We start from the raw sequence: 20041 nt of genomic DNA, 5'->3' as shown, positions 1-20041 counted from the left end.
TCTAGCTCTGCTGCTGCCCCCACCCCCGGATGGCCAGCAGGGCCCCGGCCTCTGCAGTGGGCACACCCTGCTGCACCCAACCCCTCTCACTAAGATGCAGGCTCTGGCAGTCAACAGTGAGTCAGTCACATCCTTTTCCAGGGCTCTCTTGTGACTTAGAGAGGAAAGTTGCATACAAAACCCTGAAAAATTATTGCAGGATATTGCTGGACTCGGGTGTGGGTGGGTGGGTTGGTTGTGCTGAAAAGTACCTTTTTTCCCCACTGGTACCCGAATGGCCAATTATTATTTTCTTTATATATGCCCTTAGTACTTGCTTCCCCCTTATCCGGTATCTCCAGAGTCATCTATAACTGAGCTGGACGGATTACTTTCCTTTTCTGGATGGCGAGAGAGAGAGGCAACAGATAACAAGAATGTTCTGGACCCCCTAAAAAGGGTAGAACGGGCTTTGCAGCCATAGCACAGAGAAGATTTAAATGGCCCTCACAGGATGTAGTCCTTAGAGGAGTCATCTGCTAATTTCTTTGCCTATACTTTGTTGACAAGGGAGGTGAACCACACACCCTTCATACATTGCCATAGGAACTGCATGGATCCATTCTCGCTAATGACTTCTCCACAGCTCTCCCTTCTGTGCCATGGTGAATCTCACCTCTTATTTTCTTTGCCCAATACTGAAAATCTTGCAAGTTGGGTTTTTATTGTCTGGTGGTGATTTTTTTCTCTCTTCCTCCTCTTCCTTTTAGATAAAGGGGAGAGATTCCTAAGGCCATGTGGCATTCCCTCGAGATATAGGAGAAGATGGGCTTAAATCATGGCTGTGTTGGCTTGCCTTGGAAGAGACCAGCATGCCAGGACATTTAGGTCAAAATACTGTCAATTAGACCCTTCACAGGTCTGGGAGGAGGCATTGCCTATAGCATCCTCCAGTTTAGAACCTCTTTGCACACAGTGAGTTATATCTTGATCCTGTGCGAATTTGTAGAATATTCCAACAACCAGTTTGAATTATGGGGACAAGTAATTAGTTTTGCCTTAATGGACCCAAATCCATCACATAATTGCGTGACCCTTCTTTAGCCCAGTAGCAGAGACCTTGTACAAAATGAGACCCAGCAGCCTGACAGTGACAGATGGTCTGGTGCCTGCTCAGCGCCATGTCATAGTGCCAAGGTCTGCCACCTGTGGCTCCAGAGCTGCCTGCAACACCGATGGATCTGCAGAGCTAGCAAATGCGGAACTCCACTGCCCCTCTTACAGTATCTGCTGCCACCTGCTGAACAAGAGCAGCTAGGCTTTTGCCTAAAAGCATAGCAAGAAATCATGTAATGGCATTAAGAATATATTACAGCTTAGCAGTTTAGCACTGCTTTCTGTAAGGGTGTTTTTGAAGATCTGTATATGTGTATATATGTGTACATATATATATGAGATATGTATATATATATTTAGTTATGTACATATGGGTGTGTGTATATATAATGCAGACTGAACAAATGATTCAAAGTCTTAAAAATAAGCAGTGGGACTTTAAATATCTGAGTTAGAGAATAAAGCCAGGACTTGCTATTTAGATCTAATCTATATCCTTGTAGGAGATCCAGACTCTCATGGGCTTTTGGGGCTGACATTTTATGTATTCTCCTTTTATTACATTAAATGTTGGTCTAATAAAATAATTGAACATGCTCTAAAACCCTATGAAAGCACCCCAAATCTTGAAAATGCCCAAATTTTAAAATTTCCCTCCTGATTGTTGGGGTTTTATCAATAATGAAAATCTCTTTGCACTTGAAAAATTCTTTAGAGGTATTCTCCATGAAGCCACCATAAAGGGAGCTAATGAAAAGCGTGTCCACACCATCTGATAAGCCCAGCGGCTCTCTGGCTCTCTGGTTCTCTGTGTACTGACAGAGTTTCTGTTGTGCTCATCTGAAATTAGGATCCTTCATCCTTCCTCACTTTCTCCTTAAGTAGGTGTTCTACCTTTGTAAAAATTTCACCCAAGAGAAGGTTTCAGAAGAGGTCATCTGTTTGCACTCAAAGTTCTAAAATAGAAATTGGGAAGAAGTTAAATTTGGGAGTTTAGGGACAAAGACTAGGTATATATTAATAAACTGAAGAGAAATAATGGGTACAACTCACTCCTGTCTTTATAGAAAGTGGAAACTCTCCATTTCACTAACGAAAGTTCTAACTAATGCTTACAGTGCTTTATTGGATCTCTTGTCTGATCTTGGAGCAGACCCTATCGTGATTATTCTATTTTTTAAGTTTATTTTTTGATCTCTGTTTTCCCCTTCCTTTTTCACTATCTTTCTGTTTACCTCTGTCTTGGCAATGTTTTTCTCAATCACTCTGACCACTCCTAAGGTCATTGCTCACCCTATGTTAATATTTTTTTGTTTTTTGTTTTTTAACATTTGTTTTCTTTATTCCCCCCCCCCCCCCCGCCTGCACTCACTGTCTGCTCTCTGTGTCCTCTCACATACATTCCCAGTGTCTTTAGGAGGCACTGGGAACTGATCCTGGAACCTCTGATGTGGGAGAGAGGCACTCTATCACTCTATCGCTTTGAACAAACCTCAGCTCCCTGGTTTGTTGTGTTTCTCATTGCCTTTCCTCATTGTCTTTCCTCTGTGTCGCTTTTGTTGCATCATCCTGTTGCATCAGCTTGCAGCACAGGCCCTCTCTCCACAGCACAGGCCAGCTTGTCTTCACCAGGAGGCTCCAGGAACTGAACCCAGGACCCCCCCATATGGTAAATGGAAGCGCCCAATCGCTTGAGGCACGCTTGCTTCCCTGTTAATATTATTTTGGTTTGGAATGTTGTTTTGTAGATTTCTTATTAATTTATGCATATTCTATGTATTAAATGAGAGAAGGTATAACATTTTTATAGCACTTACCATGTATTTTCATGTATGGGATACCTTCTGGTGAATGTCCAGTAGGAGTTAGCTTCCACTTGTATTCTGAGGCCCAGAGTCTACGTGGTGATTATAAATAGCCACATTTCATGCCTCATCTTTCTCAGCCTGAGCCATTCAAGAGCCAGGTAGGCAGGCCTCTGGGTCCTTGAGATGTGAACACAGGTTTAATAGGAGAATCAGCTTACCTCATTGTGGTTACATTCTGGGTTATTCTTGGCTAATGTACATTGCAAGGCAGCACACTTCTGCTGAAAATGAAGCACATGGCTAGAGCTGCTGCTTGGGCAGATATACAGTGTTTATTGTTCCACAGCAATAATAGTACTTTGGAACTTTATAAAGAATTATTGAAGGGCAGAGACAACAAATGCTAAGTTGGTGGCATTCCTTTGGAATAACAGTGTTTTCCAAAAAGTGGCTCAGAACCCATAATTGGGTTATAAAAATCAACCAGCATTTTTAAAATGGCCATCTTTTTAGTTTTTTAATTCCAGTGAGCTGTTTGTTTTCCTTTGAGGTGTGTGTGCTTTAAAAGAAACTGCCACTAGATGGCACACAGACCTCAGCACTATCCTGATTGTATAATTTATTATTTTAAAGATTCTTTTCAAAAGATAGGCTTCTAATACATTGCTCTATGAAAATAAAATGATGTGCCACCTGTTTAGCATTTTGTTTTAGAAAGGAATAAAGGATGGGCTATTTATTAAATTCAAAATCTCTTTTGAGGGGTTTAGTTTATGCTATAGAGAAAACCCAGTTTTTGGGGTGCATAATGGTTAATGACCTTTGTTCATATGTGAGTGATGTCTCAAGTCTGCATCTCATGTACAAATGTACAGATGCTTCGTTTGATTTATTTTGCAAGATTTTTGAAATGTAGCTTTATAATGGATATTTTAAAGAGGAGTATAATCTACGTCAAAAAGCAATATCTTTTTCTTAACCATTACTTGAAATTTCACGTCTTAGAAATTCGGGGATTGTGTTTCTTGCAGAATATTATGTTGCTTTTAAACAAATGCTTCTGATGATTGCTCTGCATTTATGTCTTATGTGTGCATGTTATATATGGATGTGGGTGCAGTTAAATGAATGGGATGGGCTCGTCATTAACAGGAAAAGGTTGAGGAAGCCCAGAGAAGGGGATATAGAAGTGGGATACAGAATATCCCACTTAACCTTGTCTTCTCCAGCCCCCAAGTTGTATGACTGAAATCTGCTTCTAGTCCCCCTTCTCCAACAAAAAAGATAAAATGAGACCAGGCCTTGCCAGACAGTAGTTATCATACCCCTGCTCCCTGCACCCCCCCCCCCAACAAACACACGGTGGCTTGTTTAGACAATCAGCCTCCAATAGCAGCAGCATCAAGATATGCCTATGCTTTATTTGGAAACAGCAATCTATATAGTTCCTTAGCTTTGTTTATAAACATGACACTAAAACCCTTAGCTTCAGCTATTGAAGATCCTTCAGTCAAGTCAAAGCAATGACAGAGAATTCATAATAAGCATTTGTTGGCTTGATGTAATCATTTGCTGTGAAGAGTATGAACAAAACCCTTGCCACCATCTCCTGTCTGGCTTTGCTGGTCAAAGTTCAGGCAGGCACATGGTGACAAGCTGCCCGCTTCTGAATGGAACACTTGGGGTCCTAGCTTTATGTGTTCTGGTTTATTGAGGCCATTGATTACTAGGCAAGTGGCTGATGCCTCTCCCCAATCCCAATTAATACATCCAATACAATTTCAACAACATATTTTGTGAAGAGAGTGGGTCTTCTGTATCAACTGCTGATTTCTTTTCTCTGAAGACTGAAGCAGTGCATTGGACACATTGTGTCCTCAGAGCCATAATGAAGACTGCCTTGGAGGAGTCTTTGCAAGGGAACTGTTTCCTGGGCTGCTAGCCACTGGCCCTGTCTATCAGTGCATGGCCCAGCCTGGGGTGTGACAGCACATGAGGGGGGATTATGGACCAGTACGTAAGGGATCTGTGGGAATCTATGAAGATTGGTAATATTTTTTTTTTTTGAGGCAGACACAAACTGTATCTTTATTTATTTTTAATTGATTTTGTAAAAATGCTACATTAAAAAAAAAATATATATATATATATATGAGGTCCCATTCAGCCCCACCACTCCCCCCCCAGCAACACTCACTCCCCTCATCATGACACATCCATTGCACCCGGCAAGTACATCTCTGGGCATCTCTGCACCTCATGGTCAATGGTCCACATCATGGCCCATACTCTCCCACATTCCATCCAGTGGGCCCTGGGAGGATTTACAATGTCCGGTGATTGCCCCTGAAGCACCATCCAGGGCAACTCCAAGTCCCAAAGTCGCCTCCACATCTCATCTCTTCCTGCCACTCCCCATATCCATCAGCCACCATGTCCATTTTTCCTACTCCAATGCCACCTTTTCTCTGTGGGCCTTGGATTGGTTGTGTCCGTTGCACCTCTATGTCAGGAGGAGGCTCAGATTCCACATGGATACTGGATGCAATCCTCCCGCTTTCAGTTGTAGGCACTCTAGGCTCCATGGTGTGGTGGTTGTCCTTCTTCAACGCCATCTTAGCTGAGTGAGATGAGTCCAATAAATCAGATTGTAGGAGCTGGAGTCTCTTGACGCTCAGGACCTGGCTATCATATTGTCAGTCCAGAGATTCAAATCCCCTAAATATATCTTAAACCCCAACACCAACTACAATTCCAGTAAAGTAGGATGAAAGTCTTATGAAAAGAGATCCCATCTGAGTCCAGTTCCATCACGCAGAAACCCCAGCTCCAAAGAAGGACCATCTGACATGGCAGTGAACCCCATCTGCCATGACCATAGTACCCGTGGGTCTCTTTAGCCCTCAAAGGAACCAGTACCTGGGGATTGTATCTACTTTATCTGTCTCTTAGACTCTGCTCAGTTATGCATAAGGGCAATCCTTCTGACAGCCTCCAGACTCTTTTTTAGAGACTCGTAGCCATATAAACTCATTTCTGCTTTCCATTTCCCCCTTACATTAGGTCAAACAGCATTTTAAAGTCATGTTATTATATGTAGACAGGGATATTCTGCTGATCCGCATTGAACCTTTAATTCAAGGTCATTTTCTAGTTCCATCTTCAGCTGGTATTTGGTAGTGATCCTTCGGTGCCAGGGAGGCTCATCCCCGGGTGTCATGTCCCACGCTGGGGGGAATGCACTGCATCTACATGCTGAGTTTGGCTTCGAGACTGGCCACATTTGAGTAACATGAAGGCTGTCAGGAGGAAATTCCCAGGCACAGTGCTGCTCTAGGCCTTGTTCTTATTTCAGGCATATAGGCTCACAAGCATAGTCATTAGTATCATGCTCTCACTGTTGGACCCTCATTCCTTCCTGGTCCTTACCGTTGCACCTGGGGGACTGCCGCTGTTCCCCTAGGGACCACGACAGAGCACCTCCGGCCAAGAACTCAGTACCCCCCCCCCCAGCTGTAGTTTTTAATTGTTGCCACTATGAGTATATCCAAACATTACCATGCACCCTGGGCATATGCCCTGTACAGCTCGCTGTCAGCCATATATCACCTGTCAATAGTATCCTATACCAGTATTCCTCCGCTGCCATTGTTGAACCACTCTGTGATCCAAAACTTCCTGAAAATTGAAGTCCAGTATAATGTCAGGGTCCCTTACTAGTAAAATGGCATATAGCAATGGGTTTAAAGGTTAGATATAGAATACGTGTTGACTTGGAAAAATTCTACATCCTATCTTTTTTTTCTCCCCCTAATTATTGAACTTCTCTTCACAAGAGCCCTAGACCACAGTAATTCATATATACAATATACAGTACTCCCCCACATCTACCATTAAACCTTTTCCCTTCCACAGCGATATTCTTATAACTTATTCATATCATATTTACTTAAAGTGATGTACAGACTCTGAGACAATAGCTTTCAAACAAGGTGACATCTGTGCTTACATTGTGTTCCATACTTTAGGATATACTGTTTTCTAAATTTTTAGTTATCCTATGTTTTACATTATGGTTTACTTTATTAGTCTGTTGTCCCCTATATGTTTATGGTGTAATATTACATGTTTTATATCCATCCTTGTGTACTCTCGTGAAAGTCCTCTCTTACCCCACATTTACTTTGTTTCCACACATTTAACATCCATTTTCCCATCCCCTTGGTGCCCACAGTGACAGCCAGCCTCCGTTTCTCGAGGAGCCCCGTCCAGAGACACTTGCAACATTGTTCAGGGCCTAACTTGGTCAATTACCCCAATGCCCTGGGAGCCACCCTTTCTCTTGAGAGATACAGTTCCCTCTATCTGATGGCATTAGTCTTCCCCAGGATGTGGGTCCACCCCCACTCTCATTACTTGGGTCTCTACCCAATGGTACCACCCACTCTGGCAAAATGAGCATTCAGACATTCCCCAGGAGCCCGTCCTTCATCCGACCATCCCCTCCGAGCATCCTAAACAGGTAACCCTCTTAATTATATTTTGATATGATTTTCTCAGCATTTTACTCTCGACCAACACCTGACCTGACACTCCTATGTTCGTAAGCTACCCTTCCCTCCCCCCACTTTTTGGGCAATATTACCCATCCGCCCATCCCCAGCCCCCTCAAACCCGCAAAGCCCCACCCAAAGGCAACCCCTTACCCCCATTTTATCTCTTCTTTGTGTTCATACTTACTGCCAGCTCATCATAAATTCCATCCCTGCAGACGTCGGCTCACATCCTTCCTCCACCCCCCGATTTCCTGTAAGCCTATCGTTCAGTCTCCAGCTCTCTGAGGCAGCTTTCTTATTTCATATCATTGAGTTTATGTAGTATTTGTCCTTCAATGCCTGGGTTGCTTCACTCAACATAAGGTTCTCAAGATTCATCCATGTTATCATGTGTGTTTGTAGTGTATTTGTTCTTACAGCCGAGTAGTATTCCATTGTGTGTATATACCACATTTTATTGATCCACTCATCTGTTGATGGGCATTTGGGTTGATTCCAACTTTTGGCGATAGTGAACAATGCTGCTATGAACATTGGTGTACATATATCGGTTTGTGTCCTTGTTTTCAATTCTGCTGGGTATATACCCAGCAGTGGTATTGGTGGGTCATATGGCAAATCTATGGTTAGTTTTTTGAGAAACCACCAAACTGTCCTCCAGAATGGTTGGATCCTTCTGCATTCCCACCAGCAGTGGATGAGTGTTCCCCTTTCTTCACATCCTCTCCAGCATTTATATTCTTCTGTTTTTTTCATAGCTGCCAATCTTATGGGAGTAAGATGGTATCTCATTGTAGTTTTGATTTGCATTTCCCTGATAGCTAGTGATTTGGAGCATTTTTTCATGTGCTTTTTAGCCATTTGTATTTCTTCTTTGGAGAAGTGTCTGTTTAAATCTTTTTCCCATTTTTTAAATGGGTTGTTTATCTTTTTATTTTCAAGATATAGAAGTTCTTTATATATGCAAGTTATAAGTTTCTTATCAGATATATGGTTGCCAAATATTTTCTCCCACTGTGTTGGCTCCCTTTTTACTTTCTTGACAAACTCCTTTGAGGTGCAGAAGGATTTAATTTTGAGGAAGTCCCATTTATCTATTAGTTCTTTTGCTGCTCGTGCTTTTGGTGTGATATTCATGAATCCATTTCCTATTACAAGGTCCTGTAGATGTTTCCCTACACTGCTTTCCAAGGTTTTTATGGTCTTGGCTCTTATATTTAGGTCTTTGCTCCATCTTTTTTTTTTTTTTTTTTTTTTTTTAAAGATTTATTTATTTATTTATTTAATTCCCCCCCCTCCCCTGGTTGTCTGTTCTTGGTGTCTATTTGCTGCGTCTTGTTTCTTTGTCCGCTTCTGTTGTCGTCAGCGGCTCAGCGGCACGGGAAGTGTGGGCGGCGCCATTCCTCGGCAGGCTGCTCTTTCTTTTCACGCTGGGCGACTTTCCTCACGGGCGCACTCCTTGCGCGTGGGGCTCCCCCACGCGGGGGACACCCTTGCGTGGCAGGGCACTCCTTGCGTGCATCAGCACTGCGCATGGGCCAGCTCCACATGGGTCAAGGAGGCCCGGGGTTTGAACCGCGGACCTCCCATATGGTAGACGGACGCCCTAACCACTGGGCCAAAGTCCGTTTCCCTCTTTGCTCCATCTTGAGTTGATCTTTGTATAAGGTGTGAGATGGTAATCCTCTTTCATTCTTCTACATATGGCTATCCAGTTCTCCAGGCACCATTTGTCGAATAGGCCACTCTCTCCCAGTTGAGAGGGTTTGATGGCTTTATCGAATATTATATGGCTATATATGTGAGGTTCTATATCTGAGCTTTCAATTCGATTCCATTGGTCTGTGTGTCTCTCCTTATGCCAATACCATGCTGTTTTCACTATTGTAGCTTTGTAGTATGTTTTGAAGTCAGGTAGTGTGATTCCTCCAATTTCGTTTTTCTTTTTCAGTATGTCTTTGGCTATTCGGGGTCTCTTTCCTTTCCAAATAAATTTCATAGTTAGTTTTTCTAGTTCCTTAAAGAAGGCTGTGTTGATTTTTATTGGGATTGCATTGAATGTGTAGATCAGTTTTGGTAGGATAGACATCTTAATAATATTCAGTCTTCCTATCTATGAACAGGGAATATTCTTCCATTTATTTAGGTCTTCTTTGATTTCCTAATCAGTCTTGTATAGTTCTCGGTGTATAAGTTTTTTACCTCTTTAGTTAAATTTATTCCTAAGTATTTGATTTTTTTATTTACTATTGTGAATGGTATTTGTTTCTTGATTTCCTCCTGATCTTGCTCATTATTGGTGTACAGAAATGCTACTGATTTTTGCACATTGATCTTATAACCTGCGACTTTACTAAACTCATTTATGAGTTCTAGAAGCTTTGTTGTAGATCTCTCAGGGTTTTCTATATATAGGATCATGTATGTCATCTGCAAATAATGAAATTTTGACTTCTTCCCTTCCAATTTGAATGCCTTTTATATCTGGTTCTTGTCTCAGTGCTCGAGCCAGTACTTCCAAGACAATGTTAAATAGGAGCGGAGACAATGGGCATCCTTGTCTTGTTCCTGAGTTTAGAGGGAAGGATTTTAGGATTTCTCCATTGTAAACAATGTTGGCTTTAGGTTTTTCGTATATACTCTTTATCATATTCAAAAAATTTCCTTGTATTCCAATCTTTTGGAGTGTTTTTATCAAGAAAGGGTGCTGTATTTTGTCAAATGCTTTTTCTGCATCTATAGATATAATCATGTGATTTTTTTCCTTCAATCTGTTTCTATGGTGTATTACGTTGATTGATTTTCTTAGGTTGAACCATCCTTGCATACCTGGAATAAATCCCACTTGGTCGTGGTGTATAATTCGTTTAATGTGTTGTTGGATACGATTAGCAAGTATTTTGTTAAGTATTTTTGCGTCTAGGTTCATTAGAGAAATTGGTCTGTAATTTTCCTTTCTTGTGGTGTCTTTATTTGGCTTTGGTACTAGGGTAATGTTGGCGTCATAGAAGGAGTTCGGCAATGTTCCTTCTGTTTCGATTTTTTTGAATAGTTTCAGCAGGATTGGTGTTAGTTCTTTCCGGAATGTTTTGTAGAATTCACCTGTGAAGCCATCTGGCCCTGGGCTCTTCTTAGTTGGGAGATTTTTAATGACTGATTCTATCTCTCTGCTTGTGATTGGTTTGTTAAGATCATCAATTTCTTCTTTCGTCAATATGGGTTGCTTATGTGTTTCTAGGAATTTGTCCATTTCCTCTAAATTGTCATTTTTGTTGGAATATAGTTTTTCAAAGTATCCTCTCATGATAGTCTTTATTTCTGTGGGGTCAGTGGTGATATCGCCTTTCTCATTTCTTATTTTGTGTATTTGCATCTTCTCTCTTTTTTCTTTGTTAGTCTCGCTAAAGGTTTGTCAATTTTGTTGATCTTCTCAAAAAACCAGCTCTTGGTCTTGTTTTTCTTTTCAAGTGCTTTCTTATTTTCTATTTCATTTAGTTCTGCTCTTATCTTTGTTATTTCCTTCCTTCTTCTTCCTGTTGGGTTACTTTGTTGTTGTTTTTCTAATTCCTTCAAATGTGCAGTTAGTTCTTCAATTTTTGCTCTTTCTTCTTTTTTGATATATGAATTTATGGCTATAAATTTCCCTCTCAGTACTGCTTTTGCTTCATCCCATAAATTTTGGTATGTTGTGTTATCATTATCATTTGTTTCAAGGTAGTCATTGATTTCTTTTGAGATTTCCTCTTTGACCCACTGTTTTTCTAAGATTGTGCTGTTTAATTTCCACATCTTGGTGTGAAACCTGGGCCTCTGTCCCTTGCAAATTTCCAGCTTGACTCCACTGTGGTCAGAGATATTGTTTTGTATGATTTCAATCTTTCTGAATTCATTAAGCTTTTCTTTGTGGCCTAGCATATGGTCTATCTTGGAGAATGATTCATATGCGCTTGAGAAAAATGTATATCCTGCTGTGTTTGGGTGTAATGATCTATATATGTCTATTAGATCCAGCTCCTCTAATATACTGTTCAAATGTTTTGTTTCTTTAGTGATTCTCTTTTGTGATGTTCTGTCCAAGGTAGATAGTGGTGTATTAAAATCCCCCACTATAATTGTAGATGCATCTATTGTTTCACTTAGTTTTTCCAGTGTTTGCCTCACGTATTTAGAGGTACCCTTGTTAGGAGCATAAATATTTATGATTGTTCGATCTTCTTGACAGATTTTCCCTTTCACTAAAATGTAGTTTCCTTCTTTGTCTCTCACAATTGTTTCACATTTAAAGTCTATTTTGTCTGATATTAATATAGCTACTCCTGCCCTTTTTTTGGTTACTGTTTGCTTGTATGATTGTTTTCCAGCCATTCACTTTCAATCTCCATGTGTCTCTGGGTCTAAGATGTGTCTCTTGTAGACAGCATATGGATGGGTCATATTTCCTTATCCAATGACCCAGTCTGAATCTTTTGATAGGTGAGTTTAATCCGTTGACATTCAGTGTTATTACTTTCAAGGAATTATTTGTGTTAGCCATATTTTGATTGGATTTGTGTTTGTCATATTTTGTTTGTATTTTTTTTCTTCTATTTTTTTCTCTTTTTGTTGCTCTTATACTCTCCTCCAACTCTGCCTGTCCTGTTTTTTCCTTTCTTCCTGCAGAGCTCCCTTTAGAATTTCTTGAAGGGGAGGTTTCTTGTTGGTATACTCTTTCAGTTTCTGTTTATCTGTGAATATTTTGAACTCTCCATCATGTTTGAATGCTAGTTTAGCTGGATAGAGCATTCTTGGTTGGAAATTTTTTTCCTTTAGTACTTTGATTATATCATACCACTGCCTTCTTGCCTCCATGGTTTCAGATGAGAAATCAGCACTTAATCTTATGGAGCTTCCCTTGTATGTGATGGTTTTCTTTTCTCTTGCTGCTTTTAGGATTTTCTCTTTGTCTTGAGCATTGGATAATTTGACAAGTATGTGTCTTGGGGTGGGCCTGTTGGGGTTTATGACTAGTGGAGTGCTCTGTGCTTCTTGGATATGTACATCTGTCTCTTTCAGTAGATTTGGGAAGTTTTCAGCCATTATTTCCTGCAACACTCCTTCTGACCCCTTTCCCTTCTCTTCTCCTTCTGGAATGTCTATAATACGTATGTTTGAGCGTTTTGTATTGTTGTTCAGGTCCCTAAGTCCTAGCTGGATTTTTCTTTTTATCGACCCCTTCTACTATCTGTTTGATTTCTGATGTACTGTCTTCCACATCACTAATTCTCTGCTCTGCCTCTTCTAGTCTGCTGATATTTGCTGCAAGTGTATTTTTGATTTCTTGATCTGTGGTGTTCATTCTCATCATATCTGTTATCTTGGTAATATTTTATTTTTAAAGCTATTTCCCCGGTCTTATCCCCCATCCCATCCCCACCCCCATTTTTTTTTTTTAAAGAAACAGTAGCCTCATATCTGGGACTGTTTGAATATAATATCAAAACATTAAAATTATTAAAATATACATTATCAAAAACTATGACATTAGATTTCAAATACGAAGAAAAACTGTTAGATAATGTGTTTTAACATGTCTTTGCAAAAGCTTTAACTTAATTCTATTTGGTATTTTATTCCCCCAAAGACCTCCTTAAAAAAAAGAAAAGAAACATAATTCAGGGAAAACAAAAGCCAAAACAAATCAAAAAACCTGAGTCATTTAGGACTTATATAAATGCAACAGTAGTGATTGACACACATGCTACATACATTCCAGAAGATGGGTGGCTCCTGATGTACAGGGCAATTTGAATTACTACAAATAAGACTATGATCTCTCCTTGTTATTAAAGGGTCATATTCCTTATCCCTACTTGACCCCCAGGCCCCAAAGTGCGGAAAAGATGCTTCTCCTGTGTCTGAAGGGCAAGCTGCTGCCACAGAGACGGGCATAAAAGCCCACCCTGTTGGTCTGCCTGCAACTGTGGCCATCTGTCAGGCACTGTTTTCCCCTCCTCAGGATTGCAGCCCAAACACATTAGGGCAATGAACAGCAACAAGGGGTCACTGTGAGCATCTCTTTTTTTTAATGTCACCAGCAGATCTAAATGTAATCAGTTCTAATAATAGAGCTGTATTTATCGAGCCTTGGTCCAAGAACTTGGCTACATCATATCATTTAATATTCGTTTTACACATGAGCAAGCTGAGGCTCAGAGAATTGGGGTGACTTGACTAAAGTCATGCCATTTAGTAAATGGATATATCAGGATTTGAAACTTGGGTCTGCCATACTCCAAAGCCTGTGTTCTTGCCACAGTGTTGTTATGGAGTTGCATTTTGTGGGCCATTAACCTGTGCATGTTCAACTAGACTTATGGACCATCTCTTCTTCACCCTACCTGTATTAAATAAGCAGTGGGTGCCATCAGGCCTGAAATAGGCAGTACACATCGACAAACCCTGGAAGAAATGTATACATAAATGATTTTTAGGGTTTCTTCACCATTGACAGATAAGTCAAAAACACCCAGACGAGTAGGTCATGTTGGCTTCCTCAATGTTAGGAAGAAAGTAAAGAACTAATTGAAAGCAACAGAAATATAGTCTAAAGAATAGCGAGACGTGACCAGCTACGTAGCCAAGACCTCTATCTACAATATGTGCCATTTAGGAATTTTGAAGGGCGGTTTTGACTCTGTTAACTTCTCACATGTTTAGGGAGAACTCTCCCCTCCTGCATCAAGAGTTCCTTACCTTTTAACAATTATCATGTGCTCCTATAATGAAAGAAACTGGAAAACATCTGTAAAAAGCACCTATTTTGATATTTTCAAGTTGAGAGAATGTTGTGGGGGTTGGAAGTGGGCATTTTTTTTCCTATAGCATACTTTTATCTGAAGTAATTAAAAAATTGCACTTTTTATTTGAATATTAATTTTAACCTAAAAGTATGTCATTTTCTCCGCCCTTTTCATAGGGCTTCTTAAAGAATGAGAAGGACAATGCCCTGCTGTCTGCCATTGAAGAGTCCCGGAAGAGGGTAAGAAAATGAACCAACCAGTAGATGAATACATTTGTGAGGTCAGCATGTACTTTAGAGGAATGTCTCAGGCCCAGCTCTCTCCTAGTTAGTTCACCAGAGGGTGTTTTTGCAGGAACCATTTTTGAGAAAAATGGCATGCTTGTGACTATGTGTACTTAGTGACTAAAATGCATCTGAGACACTGGACTGGACAATTTATATTAATCTTAAAATGGAAGTACTAGAAAGTTCTTAGGTTTCATTTTTGTAAATGTTATTTTGGTTTCTACTAGATCTGCAGTTTGGCATAGCTATTATGATCACTGATAATTTTTCTCAGTTATTGTTTCCTTTTATCACACAATTCGACTTTCTATATCACCTTTCAAGCTCTGAAGAAACTATAATTAGCTTGGCACTTGAAAAGATGGTAAATAAGCCAGCTAGAGCAGCCATTATATGTGCAATGATATTTTGTAACAAGCATTCCCTTAAGATGCTCTAAGATCACTTACTGACATATGAGTTTTTCCATTCATTTTGGAGAAGGATCAAACAATCGAAACCTTTCAAGCATCCCATTTGAGGGTAAGAGATTTTTAGGCAGCCGGAATCTTTGGGGAGGAAGGGAAAAGTTAGCTCTTGAATGGAGTTGGTCGTAAAATGCAGCTTTCCCCAGGAAGGAGGCTGGAAGGGTACACACTAGTCTGCCAGCATTGGCTTGCTCTGCAAAGGAGAGTAGGGATGAAGGGAGAACTCTTTGTTTACTTCTAAATTATTTAACCCTTATATCAAGTGAACATGAGTTTATATGTTACCTGTGCAGTTAAAAACTGCTTCTCAGTGTGCTTTTTAGAAAATATTCTGTGAGGGTGAAAATGTCTCATTCTGTGAGCTAGGGCAGCAGAATGGCTTTCCAGTTCTAATTTTTAAGAAAATGTTCCAAAGGCATTATTTAAATGGCTGATATGTTTAATTATCAGAGTAAAATTCCTTAAATTTTATTAATTATATTTTTGCCAGTAGTACTTCTAGAAATACAGAAAATCACTTGATTCAGATTTGAAAATAGAAAAAAATTTGTTCATACTTTGATTTACTTACCGCTAGCATCTATTCTCCTGCTGTAAAGGACCAATGAAATTAAATTAGGATTGTCGAATGCCACTGAGCCTTATTAATCCATTTATCCTGTGGAATGCATTTCTGGAATTGGCAGTCTCTGAACAGTGTGCCATATTGAGACTAAATGTGCAGCCAGCCAAAACATTTAAGTGATATACCACAGTGCAAAATGTGTGCATATGTGTTTGTGAGGGAGACATTCCCATGTTGGGAACTGGTGGGGGACGGTGGGCCTTTGACCCCTCTGGACATGGGGAGACTGCTGCTGAGGAAGAGTCACTTACAAACAAAGGGTGAGCACCACCTGGCATTTTTGGTGGCAGTTTCCTATTTGAATAACTTGCCAATGTCCTGCTGAAATGCCAAGAAAACAGGCGAACAAGCTACAGAACTACAAATGTGTCCTATCTTTTCCCATTTGGTGCATCCCAGCAAAAACAGAACAACATTATCAGAACATATGTAGAGTTTCTAAAAGCCAGCAACATCTCAATAATAAGTGGGTGTGAAGTCAAAGCATATTGCCTTCTTCCCTTTATGAAAATGGGGTTCAAGTGCTCCCCACCTGTTCCTAATTCAGTTGTCTGGTTCTCTCTATGCATCCCTTTTTCTTAATTGTGCTTAAAGAAAAAAATTTCCACACATAATAACTTGAAGTATTTGGATTTGATTTCTGATAGCTTCTTCACTGCTTTGCTATTTGCTGTGATTTGTCTTTTTACTCACAAGCCCTTGCCTTCCCTTTAATTTTTAGACTGTTAGTGCCCTTTCAGTTTATCCCTTTGCTCTCTTCCCCTGGATTTCTTTTCTTCTTGTCAGTGCTAGTCCCTACCTCCTACCTTTCCTCAGACCCTCCAGGTTCTCCTCTTTACTTCTTAGTTGAGGAGCTATTTTGATTCTCTCTCATCAGCACCTCTAGTTGACATTCTTCTTTGTATCTAATCCAATAGGTTGGTTGTTCCCACGTCAGTGTAAAAGGAATAGGTTGAAATAGGGCAGATGTGTGGCTGATCATTCCTGATTAGTCCACAAATTGGATGCTCCCTTATCTCTAATGTAACTAAAATTAGCGGAGAGGGGTGGACATCACAAGTCACGTGGTCAAGGGAAGACCATTTTACTGCTGGGCCATTTTCGTTTTGTTTTTTAGAAGGTATGGGGTGGCGGGGGCATCAAACCTGGGGCCTCACACATGGGAAGCAGGCGCTCAACCACTGAGCTACAGCTGCTCCCCAGATGGGCCATTTTTATCCGAATCTCCTTATCACCCTAGTGATGAGTGGACCACAGTGTCACCCATTCAGGTTGTAGGGCTTTTTCTAAGTGAGAAACCTGGCACAATTCTCAGATAGAGCTGAAGATTTGTGTCCCAAAAGCTGCCTGTTTCCAAGGTACTTCCTGTGACAGTGAAGCAAGAGTTCTTGGAATGCAGGTGGGTGACCTAATTTATAGGAGATTTCTAAATCCCTCTATTTAGTTCTTTTTTTTTTTTTAAAGATTTATTTATTTCTCTCCCCTTCCCCACGCCATTGTCTGCTGTCTGTGTCCACTCGCTGTGTGTTCTTCTGTGTCCGCTTACACCCTTGGTGGCACCAGGAAACTGCATCTTTTTTTTGTTGCATCATCTTGCTGCATCGGCTCTCCATGTGTGCGGCACCACTCCTGGGCAGGCTGCGCTTTTTTCAAGGAGAGCAGGGTGGCTCTCCTTGCAGGGCACACTCCTTGCGTGTGGGGCACCCCCACACGGAGGCGCCTCTGCGTGACACAATACTCCTTGCACGCGGCAGCTCTGCACATGGGCCAGCTCACCACATGGGTCAGGAGGCCCTGGGTATCGAACCCTGGACCCTCCCATATGGTAGGCGAATGCTCCATCAGTTGAGCCAAGTCTGCTTCCCTCTATTGTAGCTCTGACCTTTATGTGATATTGGAAGTCTGCCCTCACTGTCCTTATCTGGGTGATGTGTTGTCTGTTTTCTTCCATTGCCTTTGCTATTCTGCCATTCTTTATTAGCCATTGTCCTTAAGACACACTGCAGTGACAAATTAAGTGGCCACTTTTGTGGTGTCCTGGGTCAGTGCCACAGCTTAGTCTGGGTATCACTTCCCGTTGCAAGCTCGGAAAGCTGCATACACAGTCCACCAGTCCACTTGGCCTCCTTATTTCTACCCACCCGGATCCTGGTACCACATGGCCCTCCATTTTCCCTTACTGTGAGAAATTCAAGGCTGCGGCGGCAGTTGGTTTGACCTCTAAGTAGGAAGAATTTTGGAAGAAATTGTGGTTCACTGTGAAGTATTTTCTGGATAGCTTTTGGGGAAACTAACCCTCCCTCCGGCACCCCAACTTTCTGTTCCCAAATCCTTCTGTCTATTCAATTGTGTAGTTTGCATATTTAGTTCCACTGACGTGAATAAAAGGCAAGAATTTTTCTGATTATTTTTTAACACAAGCTAACTGGCTGGAATGGTCCCTTCTGCCTGATTATCAGTGGAAACTATTTTTAAAGTTTGTGATTGTCATTAGAAAAGGGACCCATTCATTAATAGATGGATCAAAATCAAACTTGCAAGATGTGCATGCTTTTGCATCTTTCACATTTGATCCAAATTCAATATTCCTACAAACATCCCATTCGTAAGAAGAGTATGGTGATTTTTTCAGTTTCCCAAAGCTCATGTATATGGATATTATCAGTATAAATTATCTGCATTGCCAAAAATAAAGCAGGCATTACTAATACTCATTCCCTTGGTGCTGCCTAATTAGATGCCAATCTGATTATAAATGAAATGGCTTTTTGAAAAGTGGGCTTAAGCTGACGGGAAACCTAGTCTACCAATTAAAGAATAATAAGCTGTGCATGTTGGTTTAATTTCCTCCTTAGAGTTTTCTTTCTTTTCTCTCTTTTTCCCTTCCCTTTCTTCCTTCCCTCTTTCCCTCTTCCCTTTCTTCTTTCCTTCCCTCTTCCCTTTTCTCCTCTTCTCTTCTCCCTCTGTTTTGGCAACTGCTCCGCTGTCTCACCAGTAGATAGCCCTGAAGTTTGCCCGATTTTTCAAGGGTGACTGTGAGTAGACTGATAGGAAACTAAATCTTAAGAAGGCTCTTTGTTTTCCTTCCACTAATTTGTCTCCTCCTATGAAAATGTTAGTGTTTCTTAAATAAAATCACTGGGAGAATCTTTTGTCTTTGTCTTTTCTTAATCTTAGGTACTTAATCTTAAAATACCGTTGATTTTATAATCTATCATTATGTACTACAAATTTAAAATACTGCAATTTAGACTATGGTATGCTATCAATTGTAATAGGCAGATGGATTTTAGAGGTTTTAAAAGCATGTTTGTCTTAGAAACAAGCAAAGAGTATATGTTGCAAACAGTTATCGGTAAATTCTTTAAGGATAATTTTTAAAAACAGATTGCTTTTGCTTTACATGTGGAGACCCGTTAGGTCTTGGGGAGCTTTTCATTTCTCTTTGCCTTTAAAGGAAACCATAGCCCTCTGCTCCTCTTGACAGACCTTCGGCATGGCTGAGGAGTACCATCGAGAGTCAATGCTCGTCGAGTGGGAGCAGGTAAAACAGCGAATTCTCCACACCCTGCTGGCCTCAGGGGAAGATGCTCTTGACTTCACTCAAGAAAGTGAGGTAGGTTAAGTCTAAAAGATATATGATTATTAGTAGAACTGTGAGGTCAAAGAATAACTTTACCTGACTACCAGCAGTCTTGACACAGATGATCACTACCTCTCTCTTGAAATTCTTTGTGTGCTTGCTTCCAGGACACCCACATTCACCTGGATTTCCTCCAGTGTGTCTGGCTGCTTCTGCTTAGCCTCCTTTGCTGAATTTTCCTCAAATTCCCTAACCTCTGAGTGTTTGTGTGTCCCAGGGATCAGACTTTGGTCTCTTCTGTTTTCTTTTTCTTGCCCTGTGATTCTCATCTGGGCTTGCTACTCTAAATACCATCTATATAGCTGAAGAGTCTCAGATTTACACTGGTAGCTCTGAACCCCATGCTTACATATCCAGTTGATTTCTTGCCTTCATTTGTATGTCTAATAGCCATCTCAGGCTCAGTGTGTCCAGAATTGAGTCTCGTTAGCACGCCTGCACACACATACATACCCTTAGCCTTTTCAGAGGGTTCCTCATCTTTATAAATGGCAATTCTGGTCTTTCACTTGGGAAAAAAAGCTCAGATTCAATTTTGTCCTCTCCTTCACACCCATCTCACACCCAGTCTTTCTCATATGTTGGCAAATCTGGTTAGCCCTGCCCTTAAAATATATTGAGAATCCAACCACTCCTTACCACCTCCACTGTTAGTGCCCTGGTCCACATCCTCTCTTGCTTGGATTATTGAACTAGCCTTCTAACTGGTTGTTTCAGTTATCTAGTCACCTAGGTGGCTGCAAACAAGCCTGTATCATACCATAGTTTCTGTGGATCAAGA

The 20041-nt window shown here is 40.8% G+C and overlaps 1 protein-coding gene across 14 annotated transcripts in view; it reads left to right on the top strand.

Annotated features, from left to right (window-relative positions):
* The window catches only part of NUP93 (nucleoporin 93), a 172292-nt gene that overhangs the window by 118672 nt on the left and 33579 nt on the right, over positions 1-20041 (top strand). For 12 of the 14 annotated variants that reach the window (XM_004456555.4, XM_012524444.4, XM_023588259.3 and 9 more), the window contains 2 exons: positions 14415-14477; positions 19105-19233. In XM_004456555.4, the coding sequence (XP_004456612.2) occupies positions 14415-14477; positions 19105-19233 (192 nt within the window). Of the gene's footprint in view, positions 1-2684; positions 2765-14414; positions 14478-19104; positions 19234-20041 lie in introns of those variants that run through there. The other 2 variants (XM_071209157.1, XM_058279994.2) reach the window with 2 other exon arrangements.

The sequence above is a fragment of the Dasypus novemcinctus genome, chromosome 18 (assembly GCF_030445035.2).
Source record: "Dasypus novemcinctus isolate mDasNov1 chromosome 18, mDasNov1.1.hap2, whole genome shotgun sequence".
Taxonomy (NCBI): Eukaryota; Metazoa; Chordata; class Mammalia; order Cingulata; family Dasypodidae; genus Dasypus; species Dasypus novemcinctus.
Note: the sequence above shows the minus strand (reverse complement) of the source record. Positions and strands in the feature narration are given on the sequence as shown.